Source organism: Dendrobates tinctorius, unplaced genomic scaffold (assembly GCF_039654945.1).
Source record: "Dendrobates tinctorius isolate UK_male_01 unplaced genomic scaffold, ASM3965494v1 ptg000211l, whole genome shotgun sequence".
Taxonomy (NCBI): domain Eukaryota; kingdom Metazoa; phylum Chordata; class Amphibia; order Anura; family Dendrobatidae; genus Dendrobates; species Dendrobates tinctorius.
In genome coordinates this window covers 516956-534506 of record NW_027361878.1, presented here as the reverse complement: position 1 = coordinate 534506, position 17551 = coordinate 516956, and the positions used below count along the sequence as shown (strand labels likewise).

The 17551-nt window shown below is 48.4% G+C and overlaps 1 protein-coding gene across 7 annotated transcripts in view; it reads left to right on the top strand.

The window, feature by feature from the left end:
- Nucleotides 1–17551, top strand: part of B4GALNT4 (beta-1,4-N-acetyl-galactosaminyltransferase 4) — a 110573-nt gene that overhangs the window by 49124 nt on the left and 43898 nt on the right. For all 7 annotated transcript variants that reach the window (XM_073554333.1, XM_073554334.1, XM_073554337.1 and 4 more), the window contains 3 exons: nucleotides 609–718; nucleotides 805–905; nucleotides 1090–1166. In XM_073554333.1, coding sequence (XP_073410434.1) covers nucleotides 609–718; nucleotides 805–905; nucleotides 1090–1166 — 288 coding nt within the window. The remainder of the gene's footprint in view (nucleotides 1–608; nucleotides 719–804; nucleotides 906–1089; nucleotides 1167–17551) is intronic.

The following is a 17551-nucleotide window of genomic DNA, read 5'->3' as shown; positions in this document are numbered from 1 at the left end:
TTTCCTGAAAAGATTTTGTTATATCGCATATTCATGCAACATTTTTGTTCAGGTGGACAAAGCTGCCAAGCATTTTAAGAGGAGGGACCCTTAAGAAAATGCTAATTTTTTTTTTTTTGTTATTCGTTTGTTTTTTATTTAATTCTTGAGCGCTTTACCTTTTTCACTGCTAGTGTTGTTTTTTTTCAGCATTTTATAGGATATTTCAGTCTACTGCGGTTTTCCATGCATTTTTTTTTTTTACTTCATGAAGAGTCCAGTAGCTTTGTTTTTGCTTAAAAAAATAGATAAAATGACTGAATGCTCCAAAAAATGTATAGGGTCTTCCCATTGACTTTTATTGTAACACTCAGAGCAGAAAGCACTTGCAGAATGGAAAAGTCACTTTTTTTTTAATCCGCTTGGCTTTTTTAGAAACCTGAAGCTGTCAAGATGCTCAGTCTGAACATGTGAACAGTACATGGTTTTTCGTTAAAAATGCATATGTTCGTTCTTTTGCGCGCTTTTTGAAGCAGTTTCCTGAGCGCTCTCACTCAGCTGTTGTGCGCACAACCTTAAGAGTGTAGCAGACTTCGGTGTCTGACATAACCCTTGTCATCTCTCTACAGCCCCTATGATTGAACAATCCAAAGTGGAGAATGTGCTGGTTCCCTGTGCATACAATCCTACTTATGTGGTGAAGGACTTTCCGATTGCCCGTTACCAAGGCCTGCAGTTTGTAAGTGGATACTGGATGTATATACCTCGACGCGCGCTCCTCCACCTCTCGTCACATTTCATTACTTCCGTGCCTTTTTTTTTTAGGTCTACCTGACCTTCGTCTACCCTAATGATTTTACACGTCTTACCCATATGGAAACAGAAAACAAATGCTTCTACCGGGAATCCCCAGTGTACTTGGAGAAGTGAGTCCTCCGTGGCATGTACCAGGCCCATCTCTTGGCTGTGATGTCGTACATGCATTCTCTCCTGCTTTTTCCTTGAAATGATTGCTGTCTCAAAGCCACAGTCGCGCTTCCTTAAAATTCACGCTGACTTTTGTCAGGCAAACTGCCCACCCTTTCACGCTGTTGTGTTTTCTCCCGTCAGGTTCGGATTCTATAAGTACATGAAGATGGATGACGACGATTCCCCCCAAATGCCGTTCCTCTTCTTCAATCGCCAGCGTACGTACAGACAGTCTTACTGTTCTAGTAAGGGAAATGGATGACTCATGTGTCTTGGTCTCTTTCGTGCCACTGGTGAAAGTCATTTATAGCTGAACAGCGTCAGATTTTGACACTAAGGTTATCTACTATATAATTGTCTAATTCTGTCTGTCTGTCTGTAATGGAAATCCCGCCTTGCTGATTGGTCTCGGCAGTTAGGCCGCAACCAATCAGCAACAGTTGCTTAGTCGTCGTGGCAACACAGCCGCATCGCTTATAGTACAGGCACATTACAGCCGTTAAAGGCATCACTGCTGCGTCGCTCATTACACAGGCACAGTCCTGTACATATTCTGGACTACAATACATTAGGTAACAGCAGAACAGTGACTGCAGCTCTCGGTGTAACTGGAGTACAATACATTAGATAACAGCAGAACAGTGACAGCAGCTCTGGGTGTAACTGGAGTACAATACATTAGGTAACAGCAGATCAGTGACTGCAGATCTGGGTGTAACTGGAGTGCAATACATTAGGTAACAGCAGATCAGTGACTGCAGATCTGGGTGTAACTGGAGTACAATACATTAGGTAACAGCAGATCAGTGACTGCAGATCTGGGTGTAACTGGAGTACAATACATTAGGTAACAGCAGAAAAGTGACTGCAGCTCTCGGTGTAACTGGAGTACAATACATTAGGTAAGATCTGAACAGTGACTGCAGCTCTGGCTTGTAACAGGAGTATAGTACATTAGGTAAGAGCACAGCGGTGACTGCAGCTCTGGGAGTAACTGGTGTATAATACATTAGGTAACAGCAGAACAGTGACTGCAGATCTGGGTGTAACTGGAGTACACTACATTAGGTAACAGCAGAACTGTGACTGCAGATCTGGGTGTAACAGGAGTACTGTTGTGAGTTCATTTTCCCCTTCACCTTCGATGTCTGATGAACTCCCTCTTCTGGTGAAGGAAGGTAGTGAGGCTGATTACCAAACACCTAATCTGGTAGATGATGACTGGGTAACAGTAAATTCTGACTGGATATAAGGCAGCCGACGCCCTTCTGAGTCGCTGGTGATTTCTCTGCTGGATTCTTGGAGACCAGTCTGATTCCTACTTCCCAAAGATAAGTTTTTGCTCTGCTATTGAACTTATTAGTTTTGTTTTTGTTTACCTTGTTTTTTGGAGTTCAGCCATCCTCAGTCGGGGGTGTGCTGAGTTCCATTTTTGTCTCTGATCAGTTTGTCTCTTTGCTCTGTCTTCAGAATTTACCTGAGTGCTGATATAGTCATTTTGAAGTCCTAGCGACATCAGGGCCTGTTTTTCCTATCAGACGGTTGGGACATTTTTGGTAGGGTTTTTTGCGGATTGCAGACAGCAGCTTTTCTATCCTGTCCTTTTTAGTTAGCTTGGGCCCCATCGTTTGCTCAACCTATCTTTCTATCTGTGTTAGTGTTTTCATCTTGCTTCACCGTCATTATATGTTGGGGGCTGCCTATTGCTTTTGGGTCTGCTCTGGGGCAGTTTAGATTTCCCCTTTCTTTCTTTAGGCCTATTTAGTTCTCCGGCTGTGATCGAGGGGTCTAGGGCATCGTAGTAACCCCCCACGGCTACTGTTAGTTGTTGTGGATAGGATAAGGGGTCTGCAATTCGATAGCTACCAACCTCTCCGGTTTTCTGGACATAGCTTGTATTTTTGTTTTCTCTCTCACCCATGACAGCACCACGGAGAGAGAGGGGATCCGCCCTTCAGGGACAGGAACCTACAGAAAAAGGGCGGTACCTCTTCTCCGCCTTCAGTTGGGTTCCTGTCCCTGACGGAGGGACCCACAGGATGGTACCTGTGCATCCAGGAGTCCGGGGCCGGCCTGTCCGGCTATCGGCAGCGGGGAGGCCCCTGTCGCGGCAGGTGCGGTGCCCGAAGCCGCCACCGCCGGGGCCGATGCGGGCTGCCGAGTGAGCGGGGGGGAAGAGACGCCGGAGTCGCCGCTCCGGAAAGGAGATTGGGGCTCAGCGGGACCCGGTGGAGCGTGGGCAGCGCCATGGTACGGAGAGTACCAAGATGGCCGCTACCCCGGAAGTAGACCAACGACTTCCGGGTCCCGGAACCGGGCGCATGCGCAGGAGCGCGCTTCCCGACCAGCGCGTGCAGGGGGAGCGGTGACGTCACGCGGCGCCAAGTTTAAAAAAGGTGAGGCGCAGAAACTCCTGGCTGGAAGCGATCCTAATAATGGAGGATAGCGACCAGCAACAGGAGCAGAGGCAGCAGCTGAAACAGCAGCAGCAGCACCACCAACACCACCACCGACAAAAGGAACGAAACACAGAGTGCCGTTCCAGCAGTCACTCCACGCGGCGTAGCACGTCAGCAGCGAGGAGCAAAACGCCACCAGGAGATCAGCCTATACAGGACCTGACTCCGTCTCCCGAACCGCTACCTGCAGCCGCGCGCCTTTTTTTGGGGTAAGTGATCTTCGTGAATGTCACCCTTGTAATGCAATCCCTCTCCCTTATTAGGGAAAGAGGAAGGCTAAAAAGAAGAACAGGGAATGTCCCACTTGCTCTAAACCCCTACCGGTATCATGGGAGAAAAAACTATGCGAGTCCTGTACAAAAGAAATTGTTTGTCAGGAGACTCCGGATTTCGCATCTGACCTAAGGGCCGCAATTAAATCAGAGGTCCAGAGTGCCCTCGAATCCCTTAAACATAAGGATAAAACGAGGAAAAAAGACACGGTAGAAACCTCCCAGTCAGACTCTTCCACATCGGGAGAAATCTCGTCTAAATCCTCAGAATCCGGCTCCTCATCCTCAGACGAAGAAACAGGAGGACGCCATTGTATTCCCCTAGAAGAGGTAGACAAACTGGTGAAAGCTGTAAGGTCTACAGTCCAGGACATAATGTTCGGGGGGCTAGGCCAGAAAAAACGGAGAGTATTTCCGCTAAACGAAATCGTCAAGGGTCTAATCAAAAGGGAATGGGATAAGCCAGATAGGAAAAATACTACGGTCCCTTCCCTTAAAAGGAAATATCCCTTTGAGGAGGAGGCATCCACGTCTTGGGATAGAGCCCCGAAACTCGATGTAGCAGTTGCTAAAGCCTCAAAGAAATTCGCCCTTCCCTTTGAGGACATGGGCACCCTCAGGGACCCCCTAGATAAGAAGGCGGATACCTTTCTAAAGGGGGCTTGGGAGTCTGCAGGCGGTAACCTCAGGCCAGCGATAGCGGCGACATGTACCTCAAGAGCCCTAATGGTATGGGTGGACCAACTTGAGAAACAGCTGAGGGAAGGGACACCTAGAGATAAAATTTTAGATTCTATCCCAGTAATAAGGGGAGCGGCTGCATTCCTAGCAGACTCATCGGCCGATTCAGTCAGACTATCGTCCAAAACAGCAGCACTTTCAAACGCGGCCCGAAGTACACTATGGCTTAAAAGTTGGCCAGGGGACCTTCAGACCAAAATGAAATTATGCTCCATCCCCTGTGAAGGAAAATTCCTTTTTGGGGAAACGTTAGATCAGGGGTCCCCAACCGCCGGTCCGCGGCCCAGCACCAGGCCGCTGCAGTGCCCTTGCCGGTGCGCGGACACAAGGGGAGCCAGGGGCGGTCAGTGGCGTAGTGGGGGCTGGGGCGGCGCGCAGCAGTTCTTAGCGGCGGCCAGGGAGCGATCCAAGAAGCTCCGCTGCCTGCAAGAGGGAATAGCAGGAGCGGAGCTGCAAGGACCCGTCCAGCTTCCTGCCCGCGCTTCCTGTCTGACTGACACAGAGAGGAGCGCGCCGCTGCTGTGTCAGAGCGAGGAAGCGCGGGCGGCGGGCAGGTGAGAGGAGAGAGGTGGTGTGTGTGTGTATGTATAATGTGTGTGTGTGTGTGTGTGTGTGTGTGTGTTGGTCTGTGTTTGTGTAGCCTGGCCCTGGAGGAGATGGGGACATGAGGAGAAGGCCATGAGGGGAGTGATGGAGAGACGGCAGTGATGGGGTGAAGGCAATGATGGGGAGAGGGGAGTGATGGGGTGAAGGCAATGATGGGGAGAAGGGAGTGATGGGGTGAAGGCAATGATGGGGAGAGGAGAGTGATGGGGTGAAGGCAATGATGGGGAGAAGGGAGTGATGGGGTGAAGGCAATGATGGGGAGAAGGGAGTGATGGGGTGAAGGCAATGATGGGGAGACAGCAGTGATGGGGTGAAGGCAATGATGGGGAGAAGGGAGTGATGGGGTGAAGGCAATGATGGGGTGAAGGCAATGATGGGGAGACAGCAGTGATGGGGAGAAGGGAGTGATGGGGTGAAGGCAATGATGGGGAGAAGGGAGTGATGGGGTGAAGGCAATGATGGGGAGACAGCAGTGATGGGGAGAGGGGAGTGATGGGGTGAAGGCAATGATGGGGAGACAGCAGTGATGGGGTGAAGGCAATGATGGGGAGAAGGGAGTGATGGGGTGAAGGCAATGATGGGGAGACAGCAGTGATGGGGTGAAGGCAATGATGGGGAGACAGCAGTGATGGGGTGAAGGCAATGATGGGGAGAAGGGAGTGATGGGGTGAAGGCAATGATGGGGAGACAGCAGTGATGGGGTGAAGGCAATGATGGGGAGAAGGGAGTAATGGGGTGAAGGCAATGATGGGGAGACAGCAGTGATGGGGTGAAGGCAATGATGGGGAGACAGCAGTGATGGGGTGAAGGCAATGATGGGGAGACAGCAGTGATGGGGTGAAGGCAATGATGGGGAGAAGGGAGTGATGGGGTGAAGGCAATGATGGGGAGAAGGGAGTGATGGGGTGAAGGCAATGATGGGGAGAAGGGGGTGATGGAGCACTTATTCAAAACCTATGGTGAGTTGAGTCACATTATAAATGTTATTTAATTATAAGTATGCACTGCTACACTACAACCGTGTCCATAGCCCCGCCCCTTATGACCAAAGCCCCGCCCCTGCCACACCTCCATCCCTGCCCTGCCGGGCCATGGAAGAATGGTCTTGCTTGAAACCGGTCCCTGGTGCAAAAAAGGTTGGGGACCACTGCGTTAGATGACATCCTCCAGAAAGCAGGGGACAAGAAAAAAGGATTCCCAAATTTAGGGCCAGCGGCATTTAAAAGACCCTTTCGGAATAGGAGGTTTTTTCAGAGAAGACCACCAAGGGAACAAAAGTGGGATGATAAAAGAAGAGATAGAGTCGTCTTCTTTAATAACTCTCCCCGGGACAAAAAGCCCTCCAAGTGACAGTACGCCAAGGGTGGGGGGAAGGTTATCCTTTTTCCTTCCAGCCTGGAGGAGAATTTCAACAAACCCATGGATAATAAACCTAATCCAGGAAGGCCTAAGGATAAACTTTTTCTCTCTCCCGCCTCAAAAATATGTAACAACGCCGCTGAGATCCAGCATGCGAGAACAGGAAGCGCTAGAAAGCGAGGTTCTAGGCCTAGTAAAAAAAGGAGTCCTCCAGGAGGTCCCCCTGCAGGATATGGGCAGAGGGTTCTACTCCCCTCTTTTTCTAGTGACCAAACCAGACGGCACCTTTCGTACAATTATAAATCTGAGGAAGCTAAACAAATATGTCAAGAACCAGAGCTTCAAAATGGAGTCGATCAAATCTACCACCAAAGTCCTGTTCCCAAACTGCTACATGACGGTGTTGGACCTCAGCGACGCTTATTATCACGTCCCTATCCACAAAGACTCCAGGAAGTATCTGAGGTTAGCCGTCTCAATAAAAGGCAAGGTGAAAGAATTTCAGTACAGAGCCCTGCTGTTCGGAATATCGATAGCCCCGCGAGTATTCACCAAAATAGTAGCGGAAATGATGGCTCATATAAGGGAACAAGATATAATAATAATCCCGTATCTAGACAATTTCCTAATAGCGGGCAGCTCGGCTCAAAAATGCAGGGAACAGAGAGACAGGGTGATGAACACTCTACAAGACCTGGGCTGGCTTCTAAATCTAAAAAAATCAAGATTGGAGCCCAGCAGGGTACAAGAATTCTTGGGCCTAACACTAGACTCAAGCATTCAGGAGTGTCGCCTCCCAAACCACAAAAAGGAGAAGATCGCTCAAATTACAGCAAGAGCAATCCAAAATCCCTCCATGACACTAAGGAAGGCCATGTCACTGTTGGGTTCACTATCTGCCTGCCTACCAGCAGTTCAATGGGCTCAGTTACACACAAGAAATCTCCAGTGGGACGTATTGGCCAACCAGGCAGTAGTAGGGGGACACCTAGAGGGTCGCATTACCCTAAATTCAAGCACTATTCATTCCCTAGCTTGGTGGGGAAACCAGGAGAACCTGTCCAAAGGGATCCCCTGGGCACCAAAGATAACACACATAGTGACAACAGATGCCAGTCCCACAGGATGGGGAGCGCACATGAACAATGAGGTGACTCAGAGCATATGGGGAAATCAAGAACTAAGAGCCTCCTCAAATCAAAAGGAGCTTCTAGCAGTAGGCTATGCCCTAACACACTTCCTACCCCTACTCCAGAACCACCATGTCCGTATCCTTTCGGACAATCGGGTCACAGTGGCCTATATAAATCACCAGGGGAGAACCAGGTCCCGAGCCCTAATGGACACATCCGCCAAAATCCTCAAACTAGCGGAGGCAAACCTGTTATCTCTGACAGCCCTACACATCCGCGGTACAGAGAATCAAAGGGCAGACTTTCTGAGCCGCACCCAATTACGACAGGGGGAATGGGTACTAAAGCAGTCCATTTTTCGGCAGATTGTAAAAATGTGGGGGACCCCAGACGTGGATCTGTTCGCCGACTTCAAAAACAAAAAAGTAGACGCCTTCTGCCCCCTAGATCCCAGGGGGAATCCTCTAACTCTGGACGCATTTATGCTCCCATGGACACAGAATCTAACATATGCCTTTCCCCCAATCATGCTCATTCCAGCAGTCCTAAAGAAAGTCAGGCAGGACAGGGCAAGAATGATACTGATAGCCCCCTTCTAGCCCAAAAGAATCTGGTTTTCCTGGCTAAGAATGCTCTCAGTAACCGACCCATGGGTCCTACCGGATCTCCCGGACCTGCTATCGCAGGGCCCAGTGCTACATCCTCAGGCACCGAACCTCCATTTAACAGCATGGAATTTGAAAGGGCACTGATGAGGGACAGGGGTTTTTCAGAAAACCTGATAACTACACTACAAAAGAGTAGGAAACCGGTTACAATGAGAGCTTATGGCAGAATATGGAAAAAATTTCTATCCACCTCTAGGGCAAAGGTTCAGGACGGGGTTCAGATTGATAAGATCCTAGAATTTCTACAAGAGGGCCTAGAACAGGGTCTGGCGGTCAACACACTAAAAGTACAAATAGCGGCATTAGGCGCCCTCTATAACCATGATGTGGCAGGTGACCCCTGGGTAGTACGGTTTATTAAAGCCGCAACCAGATCGAGGTCAATAGCCAGTCAAAGATTACCATCATGGGACCTGAATCTTGTACTTTCAACACTGACAGGCCCTCCGTTTGAACCAATTCACTCGGCACCCCTAAAAATCCTATCTCTTAAAACGGTGCTTCTGGTGGCACTAACATCAGCCCGAAGAGTGAGCGATATTCAAGCCTTGTCAGCGGGGCCTCCTTTCACAAAAATTCTAGAGGATAGAGTCATCTTAAAACCTGACCCAGCCTATTTACCTAAAGTGTCATCACATTTTCACAGGTCCCAGGAGGTAGTCCTTCCTTCCTTCTGCCCAAATCCAAAAAATAAGGGGGAAGAAAAGTTCCACACTTTAGATGTTAAAAGGTGCCTAGTACAGTACTTAGAGGCCACCAAAAAGTATAGGAAGGAAGGCTCTCTCTTTGTATGTTTCCAGGGTCCTCGGAAGGGGCTCAAAGCATTCAAGAGTACCCTGGCAAGGTGGATAAGGGATGCGATTGCCCTGGCATATTCATCCAGCGGGAATACCATCCCAGAAGGGCTGAGAGCTCATTCCACAAGGGCAATGGCGACCTCATGGGCTGAAAGATCTGAGGTATCAATAGAACAAATCTGTAAGGCGGCCACCTGGTCATCACTTTCGACCTTTTTTAGGCACTATAGATTAGATCTAGCCTCTACATCTGACCTGACCTTCGGGAGAAGGGTCCTTCAGGCGGTGGTCCCTCCCTAAGCTACCAATCTCTGAAATTCTCTCCGTGGTGCTGTCATGGGTGAGAGAGTATAGCTTAGTTACTCACCGATAACGGTGTTTCTCGGAACCCATGACAGCACCCGCTTATTCCCCTCCCCTTCACAAGTATGGTGAGCACGTTTTATTGTTAGTAGAGTGTGTCCGTTTAGGCACGGTGCTTTGATAAGTAAGCAGGATTATAATATTGTGTATGTATTTCTGTTGTCTAACTAACCTGGAGACCCTCTGATGCTCTGTAACCAACTGAAGGCGGAGGAGAGGTACCGCCCTTTTTCTGTAGGTTCCTGTCCCTGAAGGGCGGATCCCCTCTCTCTCCGTGGTGCTGTCATGGGTTCCAAGAAACACCGTTATCGGTGAGTAACTAAGCTATTTTCCTCCTTCGGTGACTCATTCATAACAGAGTACATTAGGTAACAGCAGAACAGTGACTGCAGCTCTCGGTGTAACTGGAGTACAATACATTAGGTAAGATCTGAACAGTGACTGCAGCTCTGGCTGTAACAGGAGTATAGTACATTAGGTAAGAGCAGAACGGTGACTGCAACTCTGGGAGTAACTGGAGTACAATACATTAGATAACAGCAGAGCAGTGACAGCAGCTCTGGGTGTAACTGGAGTACAATACATTAGGTAACAGCAGATCAGTGACTGCAGATCTGGGTGTAACTGGAGTACAATACATTAGGTAACAGCAGAACAGTGACTGCAGATCTGGGTGTAACTGGAGTACAATACATTAGGTAACAGAACAGTGACTGCAGATCTGGGTGTAACTGGAGTACAATACATTAGGTAACAGTGACTGCAGATCTGGGTGTAACTGGAGTACACTACATTAGGTAACAGCAGAACAGTGACTGCAGCTCTGGGTGTAACAGGAGTACATTAGGTAACAGCAGAAAAGTGACTGCAGCTCTCGGTGTAACTGGAGTACAATACATTAGGTAAGATCTGAACAATGACTGCAGCTCTGGCTGTAACAGGAGTATAGTACATTAGGTAAGAGCAGAACGGTGACTGCAGCTCTGGGTGTAACTTGAGTACAATACATTTGGTAAGATCTGACTTGTGACTGCAGCTCTGGGAGTAACTGGAGTACAATACATTAGATAACAGCAGAACAGTGACTGCAGATCTGGGTGTAACTGGAGTACAATACATTAGGTAAGAGCAGAACAGTGACTGCAGCTCTGGCTGTAACAGGAGTATAATACATTAGGTAAAAGCAAAACAGTAACTGCAGCTCTGGGAGTAACTGGAGTACAATACATTAGATAACAGCAGAACAGTGACTGCAGATCTGGGTGTAACTGGAGTACAATACATTAGGTAAGAGCAGAACAGTGACTGCAGCTCTGGCTGTAACAGGAGTATAATACATTAGGTAAAAGCAGAACAGTAGCTGCAGCTCTGGGAGCTCTGGTAATAAGACTAAATTTGCAGACATGGAAGAGGGCTCTATATCTCAGGAATGGAAAATCATGGGAGAAACACCTGATCCAGGAAAACGGCGGCTTTTACACCAGGTAAAATTACATATTAATCGCACGAGAGAGGTCCTCTTTAAAGTGCACCCGTCTGATGAAAGAAGGACTTAAAATAAGTTTTCTGAAGTAGGTCAAGCCATTAACATGTACCCTATTGAGATTATATAGGGCTAACATAGGCTGTGGGTCTCCTGCCGAGAATCTTTCTCTTGCCAGAGTAGAGAATGGTTACCAAGAACATCTCTTGCTCTCTAGAGAACCAGTCCTACCCTTCGTTACTCACATATCTCTGCTCAATGTCTCCTTTGGTGGCGCTGCAAGGAAATTGAGCACTTAATGCTTGGTTTTCCTGCAGATAAATGATCATGGGGGTCCCAGAATATAAGAAGTTTATTTCTTGGTAGTCTTCATTGGGGCACGCAGAGACCCATGGGATAGTCTGCTGCCACCTGGAGGCTGACAGTATTATTACATTCTAAAGCCCCCGTTACACACTGCGATATCACTGTAAAGTCACCGATTTTGTGACGTTGCAGCGATATCGCTGCATGTGATACTTACCTCCGACCCGCTCCCCCGCTGCTCAGCTCATCGTTGGTCGCGCGAGAACTCCCTGGACCATTCCTCGTCAGCCACATCCTGCTGCGCTTCCTGTGGCGCCGATGAGCGACGCGTGGACGCGGGCGGGAGGACGTTAGGATCGCCTCGTCTGACAGGTAAGTAGCGACCCCCGACCCCTGCTATGTCGCTGGTGAGATCTGCCTGTGTGGCAGCTCACTAGCGACCTCTTAGCGATGCACCAGCGATCCATATCGTTGTCGGGATCGCTGGTGCATCGCAAAGTGTAACGGTATCCTAAATGAAAGTTGTCTCCTCCCCTGCAGACTATACCTCGCCTGCTAGCTTCAGGCTGCTTCAACTTTGTATATCTCAAAAACCAGACTCCTAATTAGTTGCACCGCAGTGGCGTAACTATCGGGGTAGCAGCCGAAGCGGTTGCTTTGGGGCCCGGCCCATATAGGGGCCCGGGGCCCCGTCTCCAATCGGCGCTACCCGGGTAGTGAAATTAACTACAACTCCTCCCCTAGCAATGCATGTCTCTTGCACTTGCAGCCACCAGCCGGTGCTTATTCCATCTTCAGATCTCCGGTGTTCTTCCTGCTTTCAGAGTCCGCTCATTACCTATGCGCATATGTAATGAGCGGCACCACGTGGACGCTGAAAGCAGGAAGAACACTGCTGAGATGAGAAGATGGAACAAGCACCGGCCAGGGGCTGCAAGAGACAGAGAGAGAGGTGACTGAGTATAACGGAGAAAGGCTGCTACCGGGTAAATATACACCATGTGGTGCTGGGCGCTATATACCATGTGGTGCTGGGTGCTATATACCATGTGGTGCTGGGCGCTATATATACCATGTGGTGCTGGGCGCTATATATACCATGTGGTGCTGGGCGCTATATATACCATGTGGTGCTGGGCGCTATATATACCATGTGGTGCTGGGCGCTATATATACCATGTGGTGCTGGGCGCTATATATACCATGTGGTGCTGGGCGCTATATATACCATGTGGTGCTGGGCGCTATATATACCATGTGGTGCTGGGCGCTATATATACCATGTGGTGCTGGGCGCTATATATGCCATGTGGTGCTGGGCGCTATATATACCATGTGGTGCTGGGCGCTATATATACCATGTGGTGCTGGGCGCTATATATACCATGTGGTGCTGGGCGCTATATATACCATGTGGTGCTGGGCGCTATATATACCATGTGGTGCTGGGCGCTATATATACCAGGTGGTGCTGGGCGCTATATATACCATGTGGTGCTGGGCGCTATATATATCATGTTGTGCTGGGCGCTGTATATACCATGTGGTGCTGGGCGCTATATATACCATGTGGTGCTGGGCGCTATATATACCATGTGGTGCTGGGCGCTATATATACCATGTGGTGCTGGGCGCTATATATACCATGTGGTGCTGGGCGCTATATATACCATGTGGTGCTGGGCGCTATATATACCATGTGGTGCTGGGCGCTATATATACCATGTGGTGCTGGGCGCTATATATACCATGTGGTGCTGGGCGCTATATATACCATGTGGTGCTGGGCGCTATATATACCATGTGGTGCTGGGCGCTATATATACCATGTGGTGCTGGGCGCTATATATACCATGTGGTGCTGGGCGCTATATATACCATGTGGTGCTGGGCGCTATATATACCATGTGGTGCTGGGCGCTATATATACCAGGTGGTGCTGGGTGCTATATACCATGTGGTGCTGGGTGCTATATACCAGGTGGTGCTGGGTGCTATATACCAGGTGTTGCTGGGCGCTATATATATCATGTTGTGCTGGGTGCTGTATACCATGTGTGGCTGGGCTATATACCATGTGGTGCTTGGTCAGCAACTTAAAATATAAAATTATCAATGCTTAACTAATTTGATTGTATTGACTGAGTTACAGGATTAGGAATAATTGTGTTACATTATTTCTAATTCTGTTACTTAATGTGACTCTAGTATGCATTAACAGTAAAGGGGTGTGTCTTGAAGGGGGTGTGGTTTTGAGGGTGTGTGTCTTTAAGGGGGCCCCATTTAAAAGTTTGCTATGGGGCCCAATCAGTTCTAGTTACGCCCCTGTTGCATCGGGTGTACACACACCCTGTAGGTGCACTTAACCACTCCACTCAAGAATGATGGAAAACCAGAGAACAACAGTTTTCAATAAAAACATACACAGTCTTTATTGATGTATACAAAGATAAAACGGCATTACAAAAATAGACAATGCATAAAAATCGACACCAAAAATCCGCAATATATAGCGCCAAACTGTAAGGTAAAGCCAAAAAATCTCTCCCCAAATAGTAATCCTCCCATGGTGAGAAGGGCTACACCTCATTCCTTGCAAATAAAGAGTCCCATCACGGTAAAATGGAACTCGGCCAACCATATGGCCTTACTTTATACCACGTATCACACCCATGGTCACACAAAACCGTAATGACCAACTCAATCATGGAAGAGGGAGGAGAAGAGAACCAGTGAATACTCACATCGATGGCACAGCAGCGCCTGCCCTGGACACCCCGATGCGTGTTTTCGCTACTCTCAGGTAGCTTTATCGAGGGGAAGTATTTTTGGCTTTACCTCACAAAGCTCCTGTTCTCTGGTTTTGCGTCAACTTTGTGTAGTGTGTTGGCGGCAAAGTTGGCCTCGGACCTGTCTTGGGCGTTAGGTACTAGGTCGGTGGGCCATAGGCCAACCAGCCCTGCCCAACCCATGTAGTGCACGTGTTGCATGGAGCAGAAGACTGGACTTAGGACAAGTGAGCATAGCCCTGTTGCAACTCTGTGTGACTCCTCCACCCCTTCCTCACTCTTTTTCCCCTCCTTCGCTCCCTGTCTCTTTGGTAGTATGGGTTGGTGGGGACAGCTAGAAAGGTGCTCTTTGATTTGGGGTTTGAAGTTCTGTGCTCTTTCTCATTTTCTAGCACTGGTGGATTCCAGCCTTCAGGGCAGACCCAAAGTCTCCCAGACGTTGAGGAGATCATCCTTTTAAATGTGCCTCCACTGAGCGTTCCCGCGGTTAGGGTGGTGAGCCCTCCGGTTCCAGAGGCAGTAGAGGAGTTAACATCAGACGGGCCGCCCGTGCTCTGGGATTCTTCCTCTTCAGGGAGACATGGCTGGGGGAAGCCAGCGATTTATGGGTCAGAGAGGTTGTCTCTTCTGGCTACAGGATAGTTTGTCGATCTTCCGCGAGATTGTTTAATCTGATCTCGTCCCCCAAGTATAAGAGCCAGTTTCAATCAAACCATAGCATTCCTGCGCTGAGCAAATGGGTGCAGCTGCATCATTTCAGGATTGAGTTGCTCCAGTCAGGCATTCTGATGGGCCGGGGAGTTTCTGTCCTCGATAGACATAGAACGCCTATCTTTATATATCTGTGCTTCCTGCTCATCAGCGATTTCTTCGCTTTTCCATCAACCAGGATCATGTTCAGTTCTTGGCTTTTCCTTTTGGGTTGGCAACCGCACCTAGTGTGATTACAAAGGTTCTAGCGCCAGTTATGGCTTTACTCCCCTACGGGGTGGTGGTAATCCCCTATTTGAACAAAATTCCAGTCAAGACTCCTTCCTTTTCCCAGAATTTGGAGAGTTTGCAGATTGTTCTAGATTCCCTGGAACAATTCGGATGGATTGTCAACAGGGTAAGCGAGCGATAATTTCAACACACAACTGTGTTTTCTAGGGATGATGTTCAACACAGTTCTAGCGTCAATCTTCCTTCCAGTGGAGAAGAGGCTAGCGTAGCAATCATCTGTTCAAATTCTGAAGCAGCTGGAGACATTCTCTCCTGTTTTGGACGAGAGTCTTGAGGAAGCTGTTGGGAATGTTCGAGGCAAATTTAATTCAAGAACCTACAGAACACACTGTTGGGACAGGTCAATACAATCTCTAACACGTCCAGTCCTCTTTACACTTTGCTGTTGCTAGTCTTTCAGGTGGTGGTTGACGTTGCCCCTATTTATCCTGGGTCACGTCTTCCACCCCATCCATTGGCAGGCGGGGAAGGCAATCTTCTGCCACTTGTTGTGTTTTGGGATCCTGGAACAGTTAGGAGACACTCCTTCCAATCAATGTACTGGAGCTCAGAATCGTCCGTCTGGCTCTTCTACATTGTCAACACTTGGTTCTAGGATTACACATCGGGATCCATTCAGACAATGCCACGTCAGTGTCCAGTATCAACTGTTAAGGAGCGACACACACACACAGTCTAGCCTCCATGTCCGAGGTGGTGGTGATGGTGCAATAGTCAGAGGACAAGGTTTCTCTAATCTTGATGGTTCATATATGCGAAGTGGACAACTGAGCGGCAGACTTCTTGAGCCGCCAGCAGGTAGAAGCAGGACAATGGGCTCTTCACCCAGAGGTGTTCGAGCAGATTTTTTGTCGATGGGTCACATCAGATGTAAATCAGTTGGCATCCAGACAACAAGGTACCAAGATTCGTCTCAGGATCCTCAGGCAGCCAACTTATTGGCAATTCCCTGGTCCCAATTCTCCCTTCCTTACCTATTTCCTCCTTACTGCTGCTGCCCAGACTTCTCAAGAAAATCGAGGCAAAGGGGATTCCAGTTATCTTCATTGCCCTAGACTGGCCTCTGATTGCTTGATACGCAGACGTAATCAATTTTTTGGCCGATGTCCCTTGGACTCTTCCTCACCGTCCAGGTCTTTTGTCTCAGTCCGTTTTTCAACCAGAATTTCCATTTTAATTTAATGGCATGGCTGTTAAAGTCTCCTTTCTGAGGGCAGTGGGTTTGTTAGAATCAATCATCCAAACCATGATCGGGGCACAAAAGCCCTACTCTCTGTGTATCTGTCATTGCTCTTGAAAGACCTACTTTTGCTGGTGCGAGTCTTCTAGAATTTCTACATTGTCCTTTTCTCTGCTGGTACTTCTCTTCTCTTCTTTCTGTCTGGGTTAGAGTCAGGTGTGGCACTTAGTTCTCTCCAGGGATAGGTGTTCGCCTTGGCTGTTTTATTTCAGAGAGTTGTGGCCTCTAGACCTCAGGTCAAGACCTTTCTTCAGGTGGTAGCGTGCTAGACCACCCTATCTGCCCCTCTTGATCTCTGGGACCTTAATCTAGTCTTGGAGGCTCTTTAGTCTCCACATTTTGAGCCCCTCAAAGAGATTTCTGTCCTTCATTTTGGTTATAAGGTAGCTTTCTTTATATTGAATACCTCTCTTAGGAGAGTATCGGACTTGCCGCTCTTTCTTGTCGAGCTCCTTACCTTATTCTGCACCAGCATAAGGTAGTATGTAGACCTGTTCCATCCTTCTTCCCCAAGATGGTTTTGGCTTTTCATCTTAACGGGGACATTGTCTTGCATTCCTTTTACCCTGCTCCTTTTCATGCTATACATGTCAGAGCTGTACGGTGTTATCAGCCACTGCCCCATTTAGAAGGTCTGATTCCTTGTTTGCCTGCCCAGATGTCCCTTGCAGGGGCCTGGCCACCTCTAAGGCAACTATTGCTTACTGGATTAGAGCGGCCATCATTCAGGGCTATAATGTGTAGGCCAGGGCGCCTCCTTTTATGGTTAAAGTGCACTCTACATGGGTGTTGGGGGCTTCTTGGGTGGTTCGCCACCGTTGGTCTTGCAACTCTAAAGCAACTACTTGGTCATCGGTACATACGTTCTGCAAGTTTCACAGGGTCCACACTTTGGCTTTGGATGCAAGTCTTGGCAGGAAGATTTTGTAGGCGACTGATCAGACTTCGACTTGAACAAGAGTGGATAATTTGGTAGTAACAGCATATTATTTATTCTCCCACCCTCAGGGACAGCCTTAGGTTATCCCATGGTTCACTGTGTCTCCCAATGGAGTGGACAAGAAATTAAGATTTTTGGTACTCACCGTAAAGTCTGTTTCTCAGTAGTCTTCATTGGGGTGCACAGCACCTACCCTTAGTTGGGAGGACATCCATTTACGTTGTTTTCCTCTCTCTGGGTGTAATTTAATTATTTTTCCAAAATCTTCTATTTTTTTTTTTTTTTTTTGCTTCTCTTTCTGCATTCTTACTAAACTGTTGGATCCTGAGGCTAGCAGGCGACGTATTAGTCTGCTGGCGAGAATCTAATTTTCATGTAGAATGTAAGTGTCAACCTCCCAGGTGGCAGCAGACTATCCCTTGGTTTTCTGTGTCCCCCAATGAAG